A 23,064-nucleotide genomic window follows, 5' to 3' on the forward strand; every position below is an offset into this window, starting at 1 on the left:
CTTTTTCTGACTTGCACACCTTGAAAATCTGAAAAAAAGTCTCACCACCTACTTTACAATTTTTACAAAGTGGATTTTTTCATGAATTTAAGATCAGCAGAATAACTTAAACAAATTATATTTATTTAACTTGGTTCGACTGAATATCACTGACCAATTAATTTGATTTTTAGCAGATAATTACGGTGGTTAATATGTTAGAATTAGAATATTATACAGTAAAAATATGCATATTTTAAATTCCAGCGGTAAAATTTTATATTAACCTGTCCCTTTAACATTTTTAAGGACAGTCTATGTTTGCTAACATAAGATGTTTGTGAACAATTGTGACTTTTCCTCTCAGTACAGACAAGACATTATTACACCTGCCTGTCTTTGTGAGTGTAGAGGGTTTGGGGCTGTACTTCCTGACAAATATAAATGATAAATTACATAAATGTGCAAAATGTTGTTTATAAATGCCATATGTGGAGGTTTGATATAGATTATTATTATTACCCTGTACACCATCACAAGTCACCCTGTAAAATGTATAATCCACTAACGAGAAGAACTGTCATAGGAGAAAAAAAATGAAAAGGTAACTTACATAATGATTTTAGCCAGATTGTTTAGGGGATGTCAATAAAAGCTCCCATTTGACCCTGATTGTATCTATTTGTTCTGCTTTTGTAAACACTCCACATCACATGTTTACCCATGTTGTTGCCATGCCAGGAATACCTGTTAGGAAACCACAGATACCTAACAAGGCCTTCCTTGTTTTATTGTTACGTGTCACTCCTTGTTATATGGATTTGATACAAACTGTACTGTGTCACGACGACTGCTAACAGTGCGTCAGAAATGCCTGTGTGTCTCCATTTCGGAGCAGCGCTCACAAACAGACTCAGACTTCTATACGTGAAACTGATTGATTGAAAAAGAAGCTCTAGTTAAATATACAAAACAGCCACTAAAACTATTTATATCAAAATTGTTTTTACTGGTTAGGCTCACAATACTTACCATCTATTATTCTTATTATTCCTATTAATATAATCATTAATGTCATGAAGCTTGCTTACTTCACGTACATAACACACAATACTCTTGACTGATCAGAGAAAATGTAGATACTATAAAATAATATAAGAAAGTTATGTAAATATTTACATAAGATAGGCACATCTAAAATGTCACATAAAGAAAGGGGGGGAAAAAACACCCTGGTAACATTATGAGTCAGCTGTGATATTTCAGTGCACTGATAACATCATTTGAACTTTGATTAATGTCCATGTTATAATCTCAGGTTGCATGATGCAAGACCAACATTTTGCCTTCAGAGCAACACATTTATACAAAATGTTAAAGCATGTCTGTGTGGAAAAGTGTTACAAACTAATGAGGTACATTCATTTTTACAGAATGTAATCTATAGTGTTTGGGAGTTGTTTGTCTCAATAGGCTCTAGTAATCAAAAGTAATGAACCTATTATGAGCAGGACCTCTGAGGGCCCGGCGTGGCATTAAGAGTGTGGCACATAAAAGGTTTATTAAAGGAAATTAAGGTCCATCACTGCCACACCTGCTCCCCTATTATAAATGTATGACAGGTCAGTGCCTTCAATCACAACAGCAAACGAGAGAGAGGAGTCATGTTTCCCATTACCAGGGAAAAGTAACAGCATATCCTATGACTCACAGATTTCACTGGCCTGTGACCACTATACGCCACCATCAGCCTGGAATAATTATGTTTAATAGGTTTTATTTGGGACCCACAAGCAACAGCCAGCGAGAGTGGATGGATTTTAGCAACTATTTTTGTCTAAACACACTCTCTGAGGTGCTGTCCGTACTTTAATGTCATTATTTAGTGTCATTACATTTTTACTCACCTTTGAAACTTTTTTTCCTGGCATTATACTTTATGTGTTTGCATATTACTGGTGTTTTTAGAGCTCTTTGTGATGTTGCCCCCCCGCAAAAAACAAAAAAAAAAGATTTTGAGGCTCAGTGGCTCTGGTTACCCTGCTTACCTGCCAAACAAGGCAAAAAAAAAAAAGCACATTAATCTATTAAGTATTTAAGCCTTTTGTAATTTAAGAGAATTTAATTAATACACATTAAATGGATTAAAAAGGCTCTTTTAGTTGCTCATCTGTACATTTAATGGTTTATTGCAGATGGATTCTGAAGGTGAGGAGCAAACCTTGAAAACATGTGACAGTAACACAGGTGAGTGCAGCTTTCAGGTTTAGTTTGCTTTTAAATATGTGCACACACACACATACACAGATATGCACGCACACACACACACGCATTCCACTTATCACCATGGGCTAGGGGTATCAGTTCAACAATCCAACTTTATAACTGTCAATTTTATGTATTATCTTACCGGTCTGAAGAGCACTGCACCGCCATTTCATTATTCAGAGGGGAATAACTTCATTAAATTGGAACACTGGCTCAAATTAGTTAAGGAGTGTGTATATATTGTGTGATTGAAAACCTCTAGACTGGATATGTCATTATGCAAGTGTTCAGGGCCTCTGAGGCCTTCCTGCTCACGCTGGAGCTATTACTACAACTGGGAAAATTCATGAAAAGTGTTATTATTGGTCGTGCTTCATGGGAGTAGGGGTAGAACTTGTGAATGAGATTTATGCAGGCCTCTGGGAAAATTGATTTACCCTTTTAGATCATGTTGTCAACACTGTCAAAAGATGAGCTACTGTTGGTTTCCCAGAGAATGAGCAGACTGAATGAAAAGCTTTTCAGATCAATGAAGAGACCACTTCTACATCCTTATGCTGATTATACCCGATGGCATTGTAAAAGGGAGTAAAAAATCTATGCTAAAAGCTTGGATAAAGCGCGGGTAGCCCATGTGGTATCACCCCTAAAACATTATCTACAAAACAAATATTTACAGTATGTTGTAAAATTTCGTGACTAATAGCCCAAAAGTAGTCAGTTGCCTTAAACCCTTAGATGAAAAACATGTTGACAGATGCTGTGCTGCTGCAGTGGAAATGTAAACACAACTTTTTTTTATCTGTTATTTCTTGGCCTTTATTTTTCACAGGGCTGGCTGACTCCATCACTGAGACTCACAGGTAAGCATTTTATGAAGTGCGCGCACATTTTCGCCTTTAAGCCAGAAAGGAATCACGTTCTTCCCAAATCTTAGATGTGATTGCTAAAAAAAAACTGTAGTCTGAAGTTTAAAATAGGCCAACTGAGGCCTCCGCTGACCCTGCTGGGTTTTTCCTCTATTCCCTTGTTCCCCTCCAGCCCATATGGGTCCATGGCGAGGAAGAGGAGTGCTCAGGAAGGGGTGCAGGGTGCCCCCATCAACAAGAGAAAGTCCCTGCTGATGAAGCCCCGCCACTACAGCCCCAGCGAGGCATGTGAAGAGGAGAGTGAGGACCTGGCACCGCCACAGGACAAAGAAGAGCTGAGGAACATTGACACTCCAGCAGGTAAACAGATGTCCTGTTGTTTTGTCTGTTTTGATGAACAATTGACGCTGAATTTTAAAATCCCATCTGTTGCATTCATATTTCCCTCCCTCTACCATCAGCCAGCAGCCGCAGTCATTGTGCAGTGGAAGTGAAAGACTACACTGCTGGGTCCACATTAGTTGTGTCTCACATCCACAAATTGAAGTTTTGACAGCTGATCTGCCATGATATTTTTGGCGTGGCTTTACCCTCTTTTGATGAGGCCAAATTTCAGACCCCTCATCTGTCCTTTTTCAATAGCCAGTCCAAATCAATTGAATCCATAGAATGAGAAACTGAATGGAGGCGTGCACCAGTTCACTTTGATTTAAATTAAACTTCCTCCATTCTTTTCTACAAAATTTTTATTGAAGTTGCCTTTTGTGAAAAACAAATGAGCTGTCACCGCTGCTTGGCTGGCGTTCCGCTGTTTTACTCTCTTTTTTTTTGTTTTATTTCTTTTTCTTGTTTTTTTTTTTTTACTTACCCGCAGGGACACTTCATCTGCAGCAGTTAAAAATTGTTGATTTTCACTTATGCCGCCGTCCTTCTCACAAGCAAAAATGTTTTCTTTTTTCCTAATAAATTGAATTTTGTGCATTTTGGCAACAATGCTCGTGGTGTACATGTGCATTCTCGCCCACTATAATCTGCACTGATTTGGTATATTTTTAACGATGTAACTAAGCAACAAACGTAATTGTCCCTTTCAAAAGCTTTTGTTAGGCCCTCTAACACAGTCTAATACATAATTAGGCATAATGTCTACAGCTCATTATAGTACACATGTGTGTAGTTAAATGGACCAGGAGAGTAGCTCACTAAATTGTGTGGATTCATTGGAAATGGAATTTATTTGTTTCCTGGGTTCATATTACATTACAATTATCTAAGTTATTCACTGTGCATCACCAGTGTTTCCTTTTGTTGTTGTGTATTCCAGATACTTTTTCTATTTATCATTGATTGACTGCTTTATATATTTTTTTCCCCTTATTTGAACCTGATATTCACTAAAACAAAACAAAATCAAGCCAGAATTTTTTTAAAAACTAAAAAAAATCTGAATGTGTCAAAAGAACACGAATATTGATAAACATATTCAGAACATATTTTGCTGTGATTGTCAGATGTGGGGGCTATTTTCCTGTGGTAAAAACAAAAATTGGAAAAGTGGACTGGAGGCAGTAAGAATTTTTGCAGAAGGGAGCTGGTCATATCTGCATTTTAACAAAAAGGGAGAAAAATAAGCCTCTCGTTTGGTTGAGCCACACTGTGTTCAACTCCAGCCAACTGCAGCCCTGCTGCAGAGTGCTGGTAATGGCTATTCTGGAGTACAAACTGTTCACCTGTTCCAACACACAAACCACCGGAGGGATCCAAGTTTTTTTCCTCCGTGTCTTTCCTTTTTTCATTGCACTGCTGTGTATGTGTGTGTGTGCATATATATACGTGTGTTTGTGTGTGTGGATGTCTGTGTGCTTGTCTGACTGTATGCGGCTGTGTCAGGCCTGGGAGTCCATCTGGATGAAAAACAAAACCCTTGTTGCTTGCCTCATAAATGTAAATATGTGTAACTGGCTTTAATTTTTCATTCAACAGGGTTTGTCTTTAGATGCCTCTTTCGAAATATTTTTCACAGCAGGGAACAGATAGTAACACACCGTAATGTCGCCTGAGCAAAAATGCATGTAAAAGCACAGACATGTCAAACCAGACATGTGCACTTAACAATGCAGGAAATCGTATATTTAGCTTTTTTTTTTCATTAGTGCCACATAATTTCTGTCGTTTTTTAAAGCTGTTTTGGCAAGGATTAGGTTTTTGTGTCGCTCCCATTAATGAGTCGCAGCTGTCTGATAATGCCTGTATCTGTACCGTCCTCTGCACTGTGTGATCTGATTCTCACAATCCATCTCTATCTATCTTCTCAATCTATTGAATCCTACTTTTTGGTTTGGCCTCTAATGTGTGGCTACTTAAGAGGATATAGACTTCCCGTGCAGCCTACTGAAAGTAAAACCCCTCACAGTCCAAAGAGCTTTAATAGCGCATAAGTTTGTATGATTTTCGAGGATCAAGAGAGATTTTGTTGAATCAATCCAGATGATAGCTTTCCATTGTTAATCACTGACCATGACTTAATATGATCAGTGGCGTTAATAAAACGTTGTCTCAGATGCATTTTGAGGGATAACCCTAACCCTCTTTGTCTGTTCCACTGATCAGACTTTCAGTGCATAAGGTTTCACACAATCTTGTGGCTTTCTGTGCGTATGACTGGGATTTTTGGATTTATTCAAAAAGATGGCAGGCCAAAGGTCGGTGCAAATTGAATTATTTAGAGCACTCAGCAAAATAAGCCGGAAAAAAGAGATTATATATAAGAAGACATGCGTGCATATTTTATTCATCTGCACTTGAAACATTATATGTGGTTTCTTTAACACCCACATAGGATACAGAATGCCAAAAGCTAAACACTGAGTAATTTGCTTGATTTAATAAAAATCTGAATTTGTTGAAGAGCTTTTATTCGTTAAAACTTTTTCGTAATGAATCTACCTCCTACTGCAGTATCCCGCCTTTGATTTTAATCTCAAATAATATTATATGTGGTTCAGCTTCCCAGTAAGCAGCAAATATGTCGAGGCAAAAAAAAATAAAATAAAGATCTTAATAAGCTCATTATATTACATGCACAAATTCAGGCAGCAAATAGCATGTAGAACATAGGAAAGGCTCGTATCAGCAGCTATTCTGTGCTCCGCATACAGTACACAATCACACATTGGACATGTAATTTCAATATTTCACAAACACCTGTTTTAATTTAACAGTTTCAGTCAAATTTACTTGTAAAAGCTTGATAATTTTTTTATTTTCAGTTCAGCTTTTGACACTTTGACAACCATTAATTTTCCATGTAAATGCCCTGAAAATTATTATTTTTTAAAGTGCTGTAATGGCTCTTTTTTTTTAATCTAATCAAATTAAGCCAAAGATTTCATATTTTCAGCAAGTTTGGGTCAAGTTCACTAAGTCTCTCATTTTTGTGGGCAAAGCGGGCTCCCGTTTGTACCCAACAAATATTATCATCAGTTTTGTGAGTGCGGTGTATGGCTGGCTTTTCCTAAATCAGGTTCTGCCACACACACAGCACCATCTTACAGAGATTTGTCTCTTTTATCTATTTTCTCTATTCTCTGTTTGCAGGAATCCTCTTCACTTTTCTTGCTCTTATCCCTCGAAACAAGATGTACATTATGTTTTTCAAATCGGTTTTTCGGATGACAACATGTTGCTGCTTGGCTCGCACTTTAAAATACACATAACTAATTATAAACTGATGTTTTCCACCCAACACTGTGTAAATCCTTTCATAATCTTGTCCTAAATCTATATTGGGTTGTTGCTCCAATTGGAAACAACAACAAAGTGAAAAAACAATTGTCTTCCTCATGTCTGGGTTTCATGTTGAACTAGCAGAATGAAGGTTTATGTATGTTATCTAAAATATGCTTGAGGAATTGCTTGGAAATCTGACAACCTTGTGATTATCTTTCCAGTGCATCATGTACTCTTTTAAATCCCATAAATGGTTATAAAAACATGTTTTTCGCAAGATATTTTTCATAGAAAAGTAACACAAAATCTAAAACCTTAAAAGGATTTACAGAAGATTACCATGGGCGCACAATTCTTATCATGCTATGTGACTAAAGGGTCACAAATGAGCAAGTTCAGCATGCAAAGACTTGAACGTGTAGAATAATCAGTGTTGTCTTATTGTTTTAGATGGAAACTTAAACACAGTCAATGGAGTGACTAACAAAAATGGCTGCCATGATGTGGCAGCAAAGTCCAGCAGTTCCCTTGGCTGGTCTGAAGTTACGTCTGTTGGCTCGCCACAGTGTGAGCCGGACACATCTGAACCTCTGATGGATGAAGATGACGAGGAGTTTCTTAATAATGAAGAAGACCAAAGTCACGACAGGATGAGCAGTACGTCCTCGCCACAGAGTCAATATGGAGACATGAGGGAAGCCGAGTGGGAGCCTCTGGCTCTGTCTGCCAAGGTGAACAGCTCAGACTGCAGTCCTTCCAGACTCTCTGAAGATGTTACAGGCAGGAATGGGCACGTGAAAGAAGAGCCTCACTTAGAATTAGGTGGTCCACTGGGCAGAGCGAACATTTTTCAGGCTGAAGCTTTACGATACAGGCTGCTCCCCACGGAGGCGGACAGTGAAGGGGAAGCAGAGGCAGATAGGCCGCCTCGGCTAGACGCCTGGGCTCTGGGCCTCCACGAGAGAGGCCTTGAAATGAGCCGAGGGAGGGTAAACCTGAGCCTGCTGGAGCAGGCCATAGCTCTGCAGACAGAGCAAAGGCAGGTCCTGCACCATGCCTACAGAGAGATGGACCGGTTCCTCATGGAGCAGATGACCACCGAGAGGAGGCACCACAGAATGATGGAGATGGACGGCAGACTCACCTATCATGGAGGAAAAGGTAATAAGAAATAAAAAGGTTGATCTAAAGAAAAATCCAGTTTCATCCAGTTTAAATCAGATGGACCACTTGTGATTTGGATGATTGGGCGCTCAGAAAACATTAAAAGGAATAAAAGAAGCATTTTCTTTTAGGGGGGTGGGGTAATCAGAGGGAGGAAATCCTCTTAAAGACTAAAAACATTTTGGCAACAAGTGAAGTAATAAATAAACAGTCTAAAATAAAAAAAGAACAAAATTTTCTGATGGAATTGCGTCTACTCAGAATATTGGATTTTGATAGGAATCAACTGGATATTTAACCATGACCATAAGTCTTAAATCCTCCTAAAGTACCTCTCATGTTTCCCTCTGATTCTTCAAATGACTGCAGCTAAATGTGTAATCCTAGATGTAATCTTTCGATGGGTGGGCATTAAGAAGTGAATGCTCTCCGTTAAACTGCAGCCATAACTAAAATGACAGATTAATAGATGGTATTGTGAAAAAAAGAGAGGCTGACTTTGCATGATATTTCAGTTTCTTTACCTTTGTGTAATATGCATTCAGAACAATATATACAATATAATATGACACTCATATTTCTTTAGTTCTACTCTTAAAGACAGCGTAGCTGCATTCATTTTGCCATCACTTAGTGGTTATGGTGTTTTCTTTATTGTAAAATCTTTCTTTATTGACTCTACAGATTCTCCACGGGCAGATAAAAAGGATATAAAGTGTCCAACTCCTGGCTGTGATGGCACTGGTCACGCCACCGGCCTGTACCCTCATCACAGGAGTCTGTCTGGGTGTCCTCATAAAGTCCGAGTCCCCCCAGAGAGTAAGTCACTAAGCGGTTCTGTGTGTGCAAACAGTGTAATGGATGGTTTACACTCACAAAAACGACCAGTTTTACATTTTACAATCAGCCGACGGTAATTGAAATCCTCTTAGCACGAGCCCAAAACAAGAAAGGCCTGCTTATACGTTTAGCTGAATTCAAAGACGTGCACAAAACTTTTCAAATAAACTTAAAGGATTTTCTCTCTCCCCCTCCCTCTTTTTCTCGTAATGTGTTGTAATGTGTGAATATTGAATTCTTTTTTTTTTTTTCCCCCGCATTGGCGATTGTTAAGTCATTTCAATGTAACTCAACAAACATTCAACATTAAACAGTAATGTTACAAAAGGAACAGAAAAAGTAATTAACTTTTTCAAAAAAGCACATGCTCTTAGACTGGAGGCCGTATTTGCAAATCAAAGGGCTAGCTAACGCAGTATTCAAAAATAAATAGACAACTCCAACAAACTAATTGGAGGATATGTACAGAAAAGAAGTTTCTAAGGATACAGAGCGGACCTTTAACGACGTGTTTGTTTTGAAGAATATAATCAGCTGTCTTGTTACGCTCTCTCTTTGCACTAAGCTATTTACATTTCAGCCACATTACAGCATTCCTCACAATGAGAAAAGCCGTTTGTGTGTGCGTGTGTGTTTTTTCTTCTTCTTCTGTCTCTGTAGGATCTTTGCTGTGTAGGCTCTAATGTGCCGGTTATATAAATCTTCACTTAATGCAGGAAAATGTATTTGTTTTATTTCCAAAATGCTCGGCATATATATACGTTGTGTGTTTACCATCCTAATCTTTAAGCTTGATTATGTCTCGCATGTTGCTAATTTAGAAATGTTTATCTTTGCTTATCTGAGCTTATGTCATGTCTGTCTGTTCTTTGTCATCCCCTCAGTCCTGGCGATGCACGAGAACGTCCTCAAATGTCCTACGCCTGGGTGCACAGGAAGAGGCCATGTCAACAGCAACCGTAGCACCCACCGGAGGTACATCCACAGGAGAAATCCATTAGAAACTCTGCACCCTGTTTATACATGAGTTACAGTATTAGGCTAATGTGTTTGATTTCCTCCCCAACCAGTCTCTCAGGCTGCCCCATCGCTGCTGCAGTGAAAGTCTCCAAACCTCAGGATGAGAGCCTGAAATGCAGACAAACACCTGACCGCTCACCGAGGTATTATGCCACATGACGTTTTCAGTGCTCTCAGTGTGGTCACATGCAGGAAAATAATTACAGCGAGCTCTGTAGTGGACTGAAGTTCTACAGACATAACTGAGGTTATGCAAAAAAGTGATAAACACTATTACTGTTAAGGGCGGTGTAGAATATTTTTATTCAGCAATCCCAGCAGAACATGCCTATTTTGAGCTTTCCAAGCAGACATAAGCAATGGTTGCTGGTCCCTGTGAGTTCCTCTCTATTAGAGATGATAAAAGAGCAGAACTCTTTGTTCCCTGTGGATATATCATGGGCAGGATGCCCACTCCTACTATATTAATTAGTCTGGCAACCTGGCTGTGGATCTACAACACACATCAGATCCCAGACTCTGAGTGTACAAAAGCACTGGCATCCCTCAATGGTTAAAAACAATGTCTGCTCTTTACTGCTTTATATTAACTTTCTAAGCACCTTTCTCACAAGTTCCTAGGCGATTCTTTACCACGGTAAAGCATTTTATTGTCATCTGTTTTCCTCCTCGTAGAGCCCTCGGCCTAATAAAGAAATTCGAGATGAACCAGCTGAACTATAGGCTCTCTCACCCGGTAGCAGCCTTACAAACTAGCCTCACAAAAGACATGGACAAGTACAGCAGAATTCGCTTTGATTACGCCAGCTTTGATGCACAAGTCTTCGGCAAGCAGCCTCTGATGGGGACCAACCAGGACCCAGAAATGATGCATTACCCTGATTGTAAGTTTCACACATTTTTTGAAAAAAACAAACAAAAAAACACTTGTAAATAAGGATGTTGGATAAATGTGGATGCTTTTTTTTAGCCACTAATTACAACCTCTATCTACAAACGACACAGATCTACATTGTATATATTTGCAAAGACTGCCCTTTATTTAAATATCTGTGATTGATGCTAAAACAACAACAAAAAATCTCCTCTTTTTTCTGGGTACTTTTAAGTTTGGGTTGAACACCTGGTGTCTCAATATCTAAATGATTTGCTAATTATTTGTCTTTTAGCCCCTCAGCAGTATCCTGGCTTCCTTGGTGCTCCAGGTGGCCGCCTGCCCACCTCTGGTCAACACAGCCCGCCGAGTCAATTCAAAAAAGAAGACGGTCTCCAAGCCGCAGCAGCGACAGCCGCCATCCTTAACCTCTCCACCCGCTACCGGAAGAACATGGAGGCTGTCGCCGACCGGCCCTTGGCAACCTCCACAAAGGTAATCAAATTAGACCACTTGGAAAGGTATTTAATGTGGTCATTTTTAAAGGAACTCTGATTTGTGTATAAAAAGGGAAGACATCAAAAGACTGGATTTGGCAAAGAGAGCCTGGCACTCTGGTGGCACAAAAACAAGGAGGTTTCCACTCTATAAAGCTTTAATGTACACAAATGAAAATTTGTGTAATCACATCAAAAGAAGAAGTACAATCAGCCTTCTTTCTCAATTACAACTACTCGCCTTTTTTTTTAATAAAACATGTGGTATTGTATTTTGTTTCGACATCAGCTGGCATGTAAAAACCTTGAACTGTTGTCTGAGAATGCATCTTGCCCGCTGCAGATGGCAGAGGATATTTTGCTTAGTTATATGATCCAGCATAGGCTGTGTGTCTACACCAGATAGTCTTTAAAAGCATTTGAGTGGATTAAGCCCATCAGATAAAGGAGTTAACATAGCAAAAGTTTAATTCACACAAAATCCAAACTCTTTTTGGAGAAGAGCATAGATCCAAAATCTCTTCTGCTGTCATTATCTGTAATATGGCATTGTAGTCAACTTTTTTTCCAAGTCACTTCATGATTAATATTGATCGCATTCTGTGGGTTACATACATGCACACTGTACTGTAGATGATTCAAGGTTTCCACACCTACACAGCACAGATCCTTGTCTCCCAGCTTGTTGAGCTGAGAATGTGGCCCTGTACCAGGTACCAGCCCACTGAATGAATAAAACAGTGTTAGCAAGTTAATCATCTGTTCTCGTTTACAGCTTAGTTGTCTTGGAGAGACGTACAAAATAAAGAACAGCTTTCAAGTCTGAAAAAAAGGGGGCCATATTTAGAGTGTGATATGTCGTCTGGTGCTTTAACTTATACGCTTTGAAATATCAAATGCAGAAAAACGCTCGCTGAAAACGGAATAATTTTGCACGTTTAAAGGCCGTATTTACATGTCAGTTATATGGAAAAAAACACATATAGATTTAGAGTCTTTGTTTTTAGCTCCAGCTGACGTTAGAGGGAAAATAAATCACAAAAAGTCTGCGCATCCTTTAGTTTTACAGTGATGTTATTTTGATTAGGTACACACACCATCAAATGGCTGGATAATTAAACTGGACGGCCTCATCCAGTGTTCATGAAAATTATCCCCTTTAATTAATTTGAAAGATCTCACACACACACACTTCTCTTTGTTACAAAAAATAATGATGTATAGGGTCTAATGAAACATATGGATTGAATAATTGGTTCCATTTATGGGAAAGGATTTTAACATCTAATGAGGTACAACTTTTAATACCATAAAACAGCCATAAGTCATCATGCTATTGCGTTTCAGCACAAAAACGACAAACACATCTGTCAGCGGGGAAACTTATGCCACATTAAGCTTTTTAATTTTTGCTATAATAATGATGACCTAAAACCAGCAGCCACCCCCCAGCTGCCATCTTGGTTGTGTGTCCCAGAAAACAGATGACACAGCTGTCACTGAAAAACTACACACCAGTGATTATATTTTTTTTTGTGTTCAGCAGAATTAACGCTGGCTTAGTTTGGTACTTTGTCTGGTGTGAGATAACCACCGTATGTATTATTTAAATACACTGTTTGTTTGCGCTGCTTTTCAAGTCAGTTTTCGTGTTTACAGAGAAATGTTACTGGGGTTCAAGTCTGCCATATTGCCTCATTGTCATATTAATGAGGTATTGTGCTGTCTTATTTACATTCCTGAGGCTGTAATTAGAGAATGCCTTTTAATTTTATCCTCTGGCTTATTTGTTTTCATAAGCCACATCCGATTTATTGTACTCTTCTGTAGCACATCAGATTTTGTGCATTTCACCTTTGTTGTCTTTAGGACATGCTCATAGAGGTGGATGAAAACGGCACCCTGGACCTGAGCATGAAGAAGTGCAAGGAAAACGTAAAAGCCCAGAGCAGGACGCCTCCCGACGACCTGCTGTCTCCCCCTGAGTCCGCTGTGGCCAAAGGTGGGAGTGTGCTCATCAGCCCCGCCTTCTACCAGCCGCTGTGTGAGAGAGACAGCTGGGAGAGCCCCATCCCTGTCAACTTCAGCAAAGCTCGTGTTTTACAGGACAAAGAGGTAAAAAAAGAAGTAAAATAAACAAGATTTGGATTATCCAAATCAGAAATGTTCGGGTCAAACGATGAATTTATATGCGAGACAAAATATAAATAAGAAAATAAACCAAATAAGTTAATGCCTGAACTCCCTCCAGGACTAATTAGGTTCTTTTTTTGTGTGTGTTTTATTCATGTATTTAGCTATTAAATATACCGTCTGCAGTCATTTCCCAAAATCTACCCGCTGAATTCTTAATTCTTCAGTTTCTCTGTCATTGTCACCAGATTACACAGATCTTGTAAGGAAACTGGGGGGGAAAATGAATTTTCAGGAATTTAGTATCCTGATATGTGTTACCATTTCATTTTCACCTTGATTGTTGTTTCATAGCATTTCCTTACCGACAGGAATTAAAACAAACAAAAAATGTATCAGTGCTGCCAGATTTACTCAGTTTTGCTCAATAGTTTGACTAAAAATAAACTTAAACCTACCTAAAAAAATTTAAAAAAATCCAAGTGTAGACCTCGCCCCCAGGCTGAATGACATGCAGTGTTTCTAAGAGCATTTATGGAGACATGTTCTAAGGCCAAGCAGAAGCTCGAGCCAAATCTGTTAATCTATAAGATGTATGAATTATATTTACACTGAGGATGTGCTTATCTATTGCCCGAGGGTCTGAATGAGTCTAATCTGGGCTCTAAAGGTTTCGTTTCTTTTGATCTCACAGGTGGTATTCATTTGTACCACGTATTAAGAGTTGTCAAATTTGCCCTGCTTTTACATCACACACAACATCTGGTGATGGCACAGAAAAGAAGGCCCATACGTCGAGTTTGTACATCACAAACAACACGTGGATTAAATATGACTTTAAATGGATGTGTGGTTTACTACTGCAAGTGTAATCTCGTCTGCGTCGTGCACCGCAACCCCCAGGACTTGTTTTAAGAGTATTATTCAGGGATTTTGTTAATTATTCACTTTCAGGTCATTGCAGAGTGATGTCTGATACTTCGGACAGTTAAGGTCATGCTGTTATTTTATTTCTGCCTCAGCAGGAGGATTATGATCAGGTCTCCTTGGAAGACCAACACTACCAGGGAGATAGCAGCATGTTAAGCTCCAAGGCCAAGCTGCCATTACGGGATTCGAAGAAAGAGCTTCTGAGGTATGTGGGATTAAACAGCAAAACATCTCGCAGCAGCTTTATCGAGCCAGACACGTGTGATGTGATCATTCCTTTTAGCTGGCAGATGGTCAGTATTAATAAGAAAAAGTGTCACTCCAAACCATACATTTGTTCCAATAGTGGGTCAAAACACTGGAATGAAACTCACTGTTACATATGATTGTAACTGGTATGTCTGCAGGTTCATGTGGAGAAGAAATGTATCTATTTAAAAAGTGAGTTTTCTCCCCGTATGTCCGACCTAAGCTTAACACAACTCTTGACTCTTTGTAGTTAGAGTGCATGCTCTGCTGGGTCTCCTCACGAGAAACGTAGGATCCTCTAGTTTCCGCAGCACAGCACCCCCCCCCCCACCAGATCCCCTCCCCAGTGACATTCAGAGACATTATTAAACTGAATGTTGAGCAATGTAATGAAAAATTTCTACTAAACTTTCCGCTGTACTAACTCTTTTTTTCTCTCTAATGAACATAAAAAGGTTCCCCCTGTATAAGAAAGATTCAGTTCAAGCTTGGGAAAGTCTGTGGGAAGTGGAGTAATCTGCGTATTAAATGCTTTGTGTTCTCATGCAGCTGTCCGACCCCAGGCTGTGACGGCAGTGGCCATGTGACGGGGAATTATGCATCACATCGGAGGTACTGTAATTAATTACACTCTCATTAGTACCAGCTAGCAGATATATAGACAAGGGAAACAATGCTTATTGTTTAATTATGTTGATTATTACAAGTGAAAACTTGTCACTTGTAGCTCGTAGGGTTTTTTGCAGCATATGTCATGTGCTAAAAATGTGATGACACAAAAAAGCTTTCTCGTGACGAACGAGCAGAATTGTGTTTTTTTAAAGTAATTTTGTATAAATATGCAGTGCATTGTATTAAGATTATTTAATTCAGTCGTGATCAAAGAGTGAATTAAAATGACTGTTAGCTCTTTATCCTCTCTAGTGTGTCTGGATGTCCCCTCGCTGACAAAACACTCAAATCACTGATGGCAGCCAACTCTCAGGAACTAAAGTATGTGTTCTGAAAACTGTTATTGTTGCTAAAGGATTTTTCACATTAAACTAGGCAGCTTGTTTTTGCTTCAGCTTGGGTCATCTTGTTTTCCTTCCTTTCCTTTTCCTTTCCCTTTTCACTTCACATTATGCATGATTTCCATTTACTCAACATGAAGTTGTTTTCTATTTGTGCTACTTTTCTGCATATTAGCATGAATCCCCAGCTCTGCTCCCAGTCTTTTGCTGTAAAAAGCACCTGGTCTCTGTGTCTCTCAACCTGCAGGTGCCCAACACCTGGTTGTGATGGATCTGGACATGTGACTGGGAACTATGCTTCGCACAGAAGGTAGCTGAGAGAAATCATCACAACTGAGCATGAAATACATTTGTCAGATGCATGGCATTCAAACAGATGGTGAAAGTCTCACTTTAAAAACACGCTGCACTTTTTGATTTCTTGTTTTTCTCGATTCATTTGACTGCCTTTTTATCTGTCTATCCATCTATAGGCACATTTCAGCTACATATGTGCTAATGCAGTAAAACTTATCTTTTTTTTTTTTTAAAAAACATGAAAAAATTGCAACTTCCTAAACCTCACGGCTGCCTGTACAATTCCAGCCTTTATTGTACCTCATGAATAGATTCTTTCAAGTTAACTCACTGTCTCCAACCATTTTCAGCTTGTCAGGATGTCCACGTGCCAGAAAAGGAGGTTTGAAGCTCACACCAAACAAGGATGACAAAGATGAGCAAGAGCTTAAGTACGATTTTTTCTTCTTTCTTTTTTCTTTTTTGCTCATCCTATGCTGTCATGTTTGTTTGTTTTTTGTTTGCTTTTTTTTCTGTTTTAAAAATAAAACAACAGAAAACATTGGGAAAATGCGTCATGCTTTTGTGCCCGGGGGTATAGTACCTGGAGGCCATTAAGTTAAACAAAGAAAATAATACTTCTCTTGTCCTAACATTAGTGAATTATTTTCAAAGGATTAGTAACATGTTTTTTTTTCTGCAGGATTTCACCAGGGTTTTTGTATTTTTTTTCTATTTTCTGAATGGGATATCTGGCTTATCACTCTTCACAGAGTGCTTTCTTTATAATTATAGTATATTAAGAAAATGTTGAATTGCCGGCTGTGATGGCATTGCACTCATTTGGAGCTTAATCACTGTTGTCTGTTAAAGTGTTATTGGAAAAAAAATATAATGGAATTGATTTGCAGCTTAAATCCAAAGTCTGATATATGAGCCCTTGTTTACTTATACATCTGGACACTGATTTTTTTTTTTTTTTTAATTACTAATGCAAGGGCACGAGCTTAGGAATTAAACTGGAATAGATCTCATACACATTAAGAGAGAAAGGAAGAGAAAGGGGGAGGGTAGCAAATGTCCCTAGATTATTGTAAATAGTGGGCCATATGGCATGCCTCCATTGTCCGGGTGCCTTGCATCAAGCTACCTACCTGTGGTAGATGTAAGTAATGGGACCGGTGTTGTTTTGTCCTCTAAGTGCTGCTTTGCTGTTGAGTAACAAAATGCTGAAACAGGCTTTTTGCAGCAGCACTCCACAGCATGTGTGCCATTTGTATCATCTCAGGTGACCTTTCACCTTTATCAATAAGGGAAAGGGTTAGCCACCTCCAAATTACATTCTTTCGCATGAGGGGATACATGACAATTATCTGTAATTCATGTCACTCCATTACTGACCTGCAGAAAACAGGCCTGAAAATGCAACTGACAAACTCTTAATGATATTCAATGTGAGTTGTGCTTATGTTTTCAAACACAAATACCATCCACCTGGAAATGTATACAGTGAACAGAGGGCCCATTCAAACTCAAGTTTAGAGGATTAGTTACTTACAGTTAATGTGATTTTTCATAGCCCATCTCTAGTTTTTGGCGACTTCATTTTTTAATCAGCATTTAGATGGATTAATCAACTTAATGGTTAACAAATCTTCCGGTCTAGTTATTGAAAGAGATTTTTTTTTATTTTAATGGTCCCAGAGATTTTTTTTTTTTTTTTTTTTTTGCAGTTTGACAATAAAGCAGTTGCTGTTGTTTTTGCGCAGCTGGATGGATTTTGTTCAGTGGGTACCACAAAAAATAACAAATGTTATTAAATGCAAGCTAGTTAGATTTTTCCGTAGTGTATGCATGTTTTCAGCGCCTCATCCTCTTTGTTTGTCACTACGGTAGGTGTCCGGTAATTGGATGTGACGGACAGGGCCATATATCGGGAAAATACACATCCCACCGCAGTGCAGGCAGTTGTCCACTCGCTGCCAAAAGACAGAAGGAGTCGTCCATCAATGGGATGCCCTTTGCCTGGAAGTCCAATAAACAGGAACTGCCCCATTGTCCCTTGCCTGGCTGCAATGGCCTTGGACATGCCAATAATGTGTTTGCCACTCACAGAAGGTGAGGCCGCCTGTCCTCCATTTTATCTCTAAACAATACCGCTAGTCGACATGTTGCAGTCTTACTCTATCCACAGTCTTGAAGATGTTAAAGTTTAGTAGTTTCGGTGATTTTCTCCTGTCTAAAATTGTCATTTATGGCCTGCTGAACTAGTTTGTCCGGTTGCCCGCTGAACGCACAAAATATCAAGAAAAAGTACTCCGAGGAAGAGATGATGACTATCAAATTTAAAGCCAGCAGTGGTAAGCTACTCTGACATTTTGTGTGGCATGGCAAGTTTTTTTCTATTAGTGACACATATACTGGTACAAAAAAACCCAGTGAATGAATAAAATAAAAAAATCTGTGATCTCTGCTGGAACATGATAAATTAGACTATCTCCTCTAACCCAGGTGTTGAAAACAAAGATGATATTCAACATCTGGATCATGAAATAAAAGAACTGAACGAATCCAACATGAAAATAGAAGCAGACATGATGCAGCTCCAAACCCAGGTAAGTATTTACTCTCACAAAAATCATTGGTTAAAATAAAGGCGCGAGATCTTTGCCCGCTCAATTTGATGAGATCCCTGTTGTTTTGTACCCGAAAGCAGATCTCCTCTATGGAATGTAACCTGAAGACAATTGAAGAGGAAAACAAGATGATCGAACAGCACAACGATAGCCTACTGAAGGAGCTGGCTCACCTAAGCCAAGCTCTTATTAACAGTCTAACAGACATTCAGCTGCCTCAAATGGTACAGTAAGCCTTGACCACAGTATCCACTCCAGCTCACAGTGTTTAACCTGTCCAGAAAAAAATAAATAATCATTTTCCTGAAATTGTCATTTCTGCTGTGCTGTTTTCACTAATAGTCAAACATGTTTTTGTTGCAGGGGCCCATCGGTGAGCATAATTTTGAAGCCTATGTGAACACATTAACTGATATGTACAACAACTCGGAGCATGAATACTCTCCAGAGTGCAAGGCCCTCTTGGATAATATCAAACAGGCTATTAAGGGCATCCATGTTTAAGCTGTGGAGCTACCAAGAGGTTTCTTTGACTTGGGATAATGACACTAGATAGCTCTATTTTACTGAAGAGTGCTGGCTTGGCTGCATGTATAAGACAAGGCTTTCGGAAATGTGTTTGGCATTTTCTGGTAAATACACTGCACTGAGAAAATTACCAGCCAGATTTGTAATGCTTCTACTGTTTCTGCATTCACTCGATATGTTTATCCTGGTGAGATTTGTTTTTTAACCCCTCTTGCACTTAATTATTTTGTATGGTTTGCTTGATTTTAATCTGTATGTGTTCATGTCACTCTTATATTATTGCTATTTATTACTATATTTGTTCATCAGTGTATTTATTTCCTCGATTTTTATTTATTTCTAAAAACTGTAAATGCGTAATATTTGAGAAATCAGTTTGACTTTCTGCACATTGTAAATTACATAGAAGCACATTCCAATTTCATGGCATACTTTCGCCACCTAGTGTTGAAAAACCTATATTATTGTTAGTATTATTATTATTATCATTATTATTATTATTAGAACATAAGTTGAATCTCCCTTCAAAGTGAAAACCTACCAAAACTACTAAGCATCAATGTTTTTAAGCATTGCTTTCTTTCCTTATTGGAGACTGAATGTATGGTAAGACAAAGTGAACACCAAGATTTAAAAGAAAAAAAAGAAATTGCAATGCAAATGTACTGTACCTTTTTCTACTCAACCAATAACAGCTGAATGCAATGAGGAGGTGACACTGAGCAAAAATGCAACATCATTCTGTGAACTGAATGTCGGATACTGCTTTGCATAGTGTGACCACAAAAAGAGTGGAACAAAAATCAAAACGATCACTTTGTCAAGATGTCTTTCTTTTTTTTAAAAAACAAAACGAAAAAATATAGATATTAAACTGCCTTCTGTGCACACTTTTAGTGTGCATATAGTATGTGCCTAAATGTATATGAATCCATAAAAATATACAAGTACTATGTTTTGTGGTAGGACAGTATTATGTGAATGGTGTCTGATTTAATATACAGTACAATTATTTTCATAGGCGGAAACGTTCCTGATGACTGTTTGAAAGCCGTTGTCTCAGTAGCTGTAATCTCAGAGTCAGATTTTGAAATATCATGACTGAGATTGAAAGTCTGGTGTTAATTTGTTTTGTTTTGTTTTCTTTGATAGCGCAGAGAGGGGGCAAATAAGAAGGAGTGGATATCTCTTATCTGCTTAAAGGCCTTAACATTTCAGCCAGTCTTACAGTTTGAACATCCTTGGGCAGATTTGAATAGTAGCTATTTCAAAACCGAGCTGACGACCACTGCAACCTGCATTTTAGTTTCAATCATTACAAGCAAAAAAATAAAAAAAATATAGAAAAATGATAGTTGTTGGCTAATCAGTTGTTTGTTTGCATCAATTGCACTTTTGTATATGAGTTATTTTGTGTTTTTAGTTGCCCATACTGACCTTTGATAAAAGAAAAGGACCGGCTGGTTAATCCCCAGATAATAAAAAAAAAAAAGAGCTATCCATTTCAGCAATACATTTCTTTTAATTTCTGCAAAAAGACATCAACAACATGTAGCCTAGGACATTTTGAAGATGAAAATGTAACAGCAGAAGAGCCAAATTACAGAAAAACAAGACCCTGTTTTATCCAAATACTCGACACATTTTAAACAATTTTAATCTTTTAAAAACTGAATCACAGTCTTTAAATCTAACGATCTTTTTCTTTGTAACTTCTTATATGTAATTCCTATACCACACATTGTTTGCTCAGGAAGTTTTGTGAATAATATTTATTTTTTTCCCTGTTAGTATTTGATGTTTTGTAATGTGAAATGCTTTTTTGTGGAACGATATTAGTATGATATGAAATTGTACTGTATTTTTCTTTTCTTTTACATTAAAATGTAATGCTTTTTTCAGTTAAGGTAGTTTGTAAATTTAAACTTCCTATTACTTTTAATATTTCATAATAAAGATATGCGCTGTGTTGTACAGTTTGTGTATGGTAGAAATAAACTTTTCAAATGGTTGTGTGGTTTCTCAAACGTTTTGAGTCCACCGTGAATTGACTGCATCCCGTTTTCCTCCCCAATAAGTCAGCAGGCGTCAGCTTTCACGATGCATTAGCATCACCTAGTGGTGAAAAACAGGGACTGGATCAGCAGACGCTGGCAGTTCTCTGTGTGCAGTTTTTGTGCCATTTGGGGCTAAAATGAAAATAAAGGGATATCATGGCTTTAGAGCTTTTAGCTGTTGACTGCCACAGGTTCAAGTACAGATATGTATCTTTGCTACATGCCAATCCTACCAATGAAAAACACTGTAGACCTCAATAATGTCCCATATGTTCAGCTTAGAGATGCAACTAGTGATCATTATTGAAGAAACGCCCCCAATATTCAATTATTTGTTTAGTATAGTGTATAAAATGTAAAAACAAAAACAGGTGAAAAATGCATTTCCTTTAACCAAATGTGACATCATCCATTGCTTTTATTGTCTGACCAACAATCCAAAGCACAAAAACACACATCTTCACACTTCATAACTTACATTAATTCAGTTTTACTTTAAAAACAACATAAAAGGCCAATCAATTATCGAAATAGCCAGCTACACAAAAAAAAGGAAAATATCAAGGTTATCCATCTGGACCAAGAGTCAGCCTTTTATTAAACAGAGATGTAATTATTTTAATAGAGTTGTGTCATTGCTGTGACAGCCCTCCTGTTGTCTCAATGAAAGTCCTGGCCTGTTTATAATGGTGAGTGGCTGGCATAAGGGAGACCTCAGCTAATGCAACCCGCCTGGGCTTTCCAGGTTATAACACCTGGATCAGAAAAACTGGTCAATCTCGCTCTTCCACTGCACTTGGCATCCACCCCATTTGATGTTTTATGTCTTGGTTAGCTTATGTTTAAACAATTATCTATTGTTCAAGTAAACCTTTTGTGTGGATCCCCTTTTTGTCACATAAATGCGACATTATGAAAGTTGTTATGGTCCACTGAAACAGTGTAAAATGTTTTGTGGACTTCAGGAAGAATACCTGCTGGATTGCTGTAATTAAAAGGCTATCATAGGGTGAGAGGCTGGGTACATCTTGGACACGTTGCCAGTCTGTCACAGGTCCAACATAGACAGACAGACAACCCTTCATGCTTACATTCACACAGTATCCCCGTTTAGCCTAACATGCATGTCTTTAGACTGTGGGAAAACCCAGAGACAACATCAGCTTTCTTTGAACACAAGATTTTCTTACAGTGAGGTGACAGTGCTAACCAGTGCACCGTCGTGCCACCCTAAACAGAAAACTCTTCAATTAAAAAATAATAATAATGATGATAACAAAACAAAAACAAAAACAAAATGCAACTTTAATGAAATAATGTACATTTAAGAATGTCACTTTTTTGATTACTAAAAACAAGACAAAGAGGAAGGCCTTGAGACCGAAATAGGACCTGATCATTCCTAAAAACTTTAATCATGCAACAGAAAAATAAAAATATAAGTAAGTAAAAAGTAAAATAGGCAAGTAAAAAAAAAAAATTAAAATGACAAAATCACTGTCACTATTTTTCAACTTCAGTGTCAATATTATTGGACTTTACTTTTAAATTTTACCCAAACCATCATCATCACTATTATTATTTTATTTTCTATTGCTAAAGTAAAGTTAATTCCAGCATTTAGGCACAGGAGACAAAGCGGGTTGTCTACCGTCAGAAGGTCAATGGTTCGATTCCCAGCTACTCTAGTCTGTCCCTGTAGTGTTGTTCTGCAAGATACTGAACCCCAAGCTGCTCCTTATGCATCCATTGCAGTGTAAGCGGGTAAGAAGGTGCTTAGGTAGAGAAAAAAGTCCTTGTATGAAAGTGTGGATGAGGCTTGTAGTTAAAAACACTTTGGGTGCTCAGTTATAGTAGAAACGCGCTAAATAAGTACCAGTCCATTTACTGTTTACTGTGATTACTATCAGTTAGATGGATCAGAGTTTATATCTAAAATGCCTTCCATATTGAAATGTCCTTGTTTAAAAATAAAAACCATCATATGTACGCTTATGCTGCA

At 38.2% G+C, this 23,064-nt stretch overlaps 1 protein-coding gene across 7 annotated transcripts in view; it reads left to right on the top strand.

The window, feature by feature from the left end:
- st18 (ST18 C2H2C-type zinc finger transcription factor) overlaps nt 1-21,093 on the top strand; it is a gene marked incomplete at its 5' end in the record, with an annotated part of 41,256 nt that extends 20,163 nt beyond the window's left edge. For 4 of the 7 annotated variants that reach the window (XM_082512129.1, XM_082512127.1, XM_082512128.1 and 1 more), the window contains 20 exons: nt 2,175-2,226; nt 3,080-3,110; nt 3,289-3,476; nt 7,296-8,006; nt 8,694-8,828; nt 9,734-9,824; nt 9,920-10,012; nt 10,545-10,753; nt 11,039-11,238; nt 13,110-13,355; nt 14,396-14,508; nt 15,102-15,164; nt 15,477-15,545; nt 15,813-15,875; nt 16,213-16,293; nt 17,738-17,959; nt 18,113-18,201; nt 18,353-18,456; nt 18,555-18,701; nt 18,841-21,093. In XM_082512129.1, the coding sequence (XP_082368255.1) occupies nt 2,175-2,226; nt 3,080-3,110; nt 3,289-3,476; nt 7,296-8,006; nt 8,694-8,828; nt 9,734-9,824; nt 9,920-10,012; nt 10,545-10,753; nt 11,039-11,238; nt 13,110-13,355; nt 14,396-14,508; nt 15,102-15,164; nt 15,477-15,545; nt 15,813-15,875; nt 16,213-16,293; nt 17,738-17,959; nt 18,113-18,201; nt 18,353-18,456; nt 18,555-18,701; nt 18,841-18,981 (3,048 nt within the window). In that variant the 3' untranslated portion in view covers nt 18,982-21,093. The remainder of the gene's footprint in view (nt 1-2,174; nt 2,227-3,079; nt 3,111-3,288; nt 3,477-7,295; nt 8,007-8,693; nt 8,829-9,733; nt 9,825-9,919; nt 10,013-10,544; nt 10,754-11,038; nt 11,239-13,109; nt 13,356-14,395; nt 14,509-15,101; nt 15,165-15,476; nt 15,546-15,812; nt 15,876-16,212; nt 16,294-17,737; nt 17,960-18,112; nt 18,202-18,352; nt 18,457-18,554; nt 18,702-18,840) is intronic. The other 3 variants (XM_082512130.1, XM_082512124.1, XM_082512125.1) reach the window with 3 other exon arrangements.
- Between the last annotated feature and the right edge of the window lie 1,971 nt (nt 21,094-23,064).

The sequence above is a fragment of the Aulonocara stuartgranti genome, assembly GCF_965226115.1.
Source record: "Aulonocara stuartgranti genome assembly, chromosome: 18".
Taxonomy (NCBI): Eukaryota; Metazoa; Chordata; class Actinopteri; order Cichliformes; family Cichlidae; genus Aulonocara; species Aulonocara stuartgranti.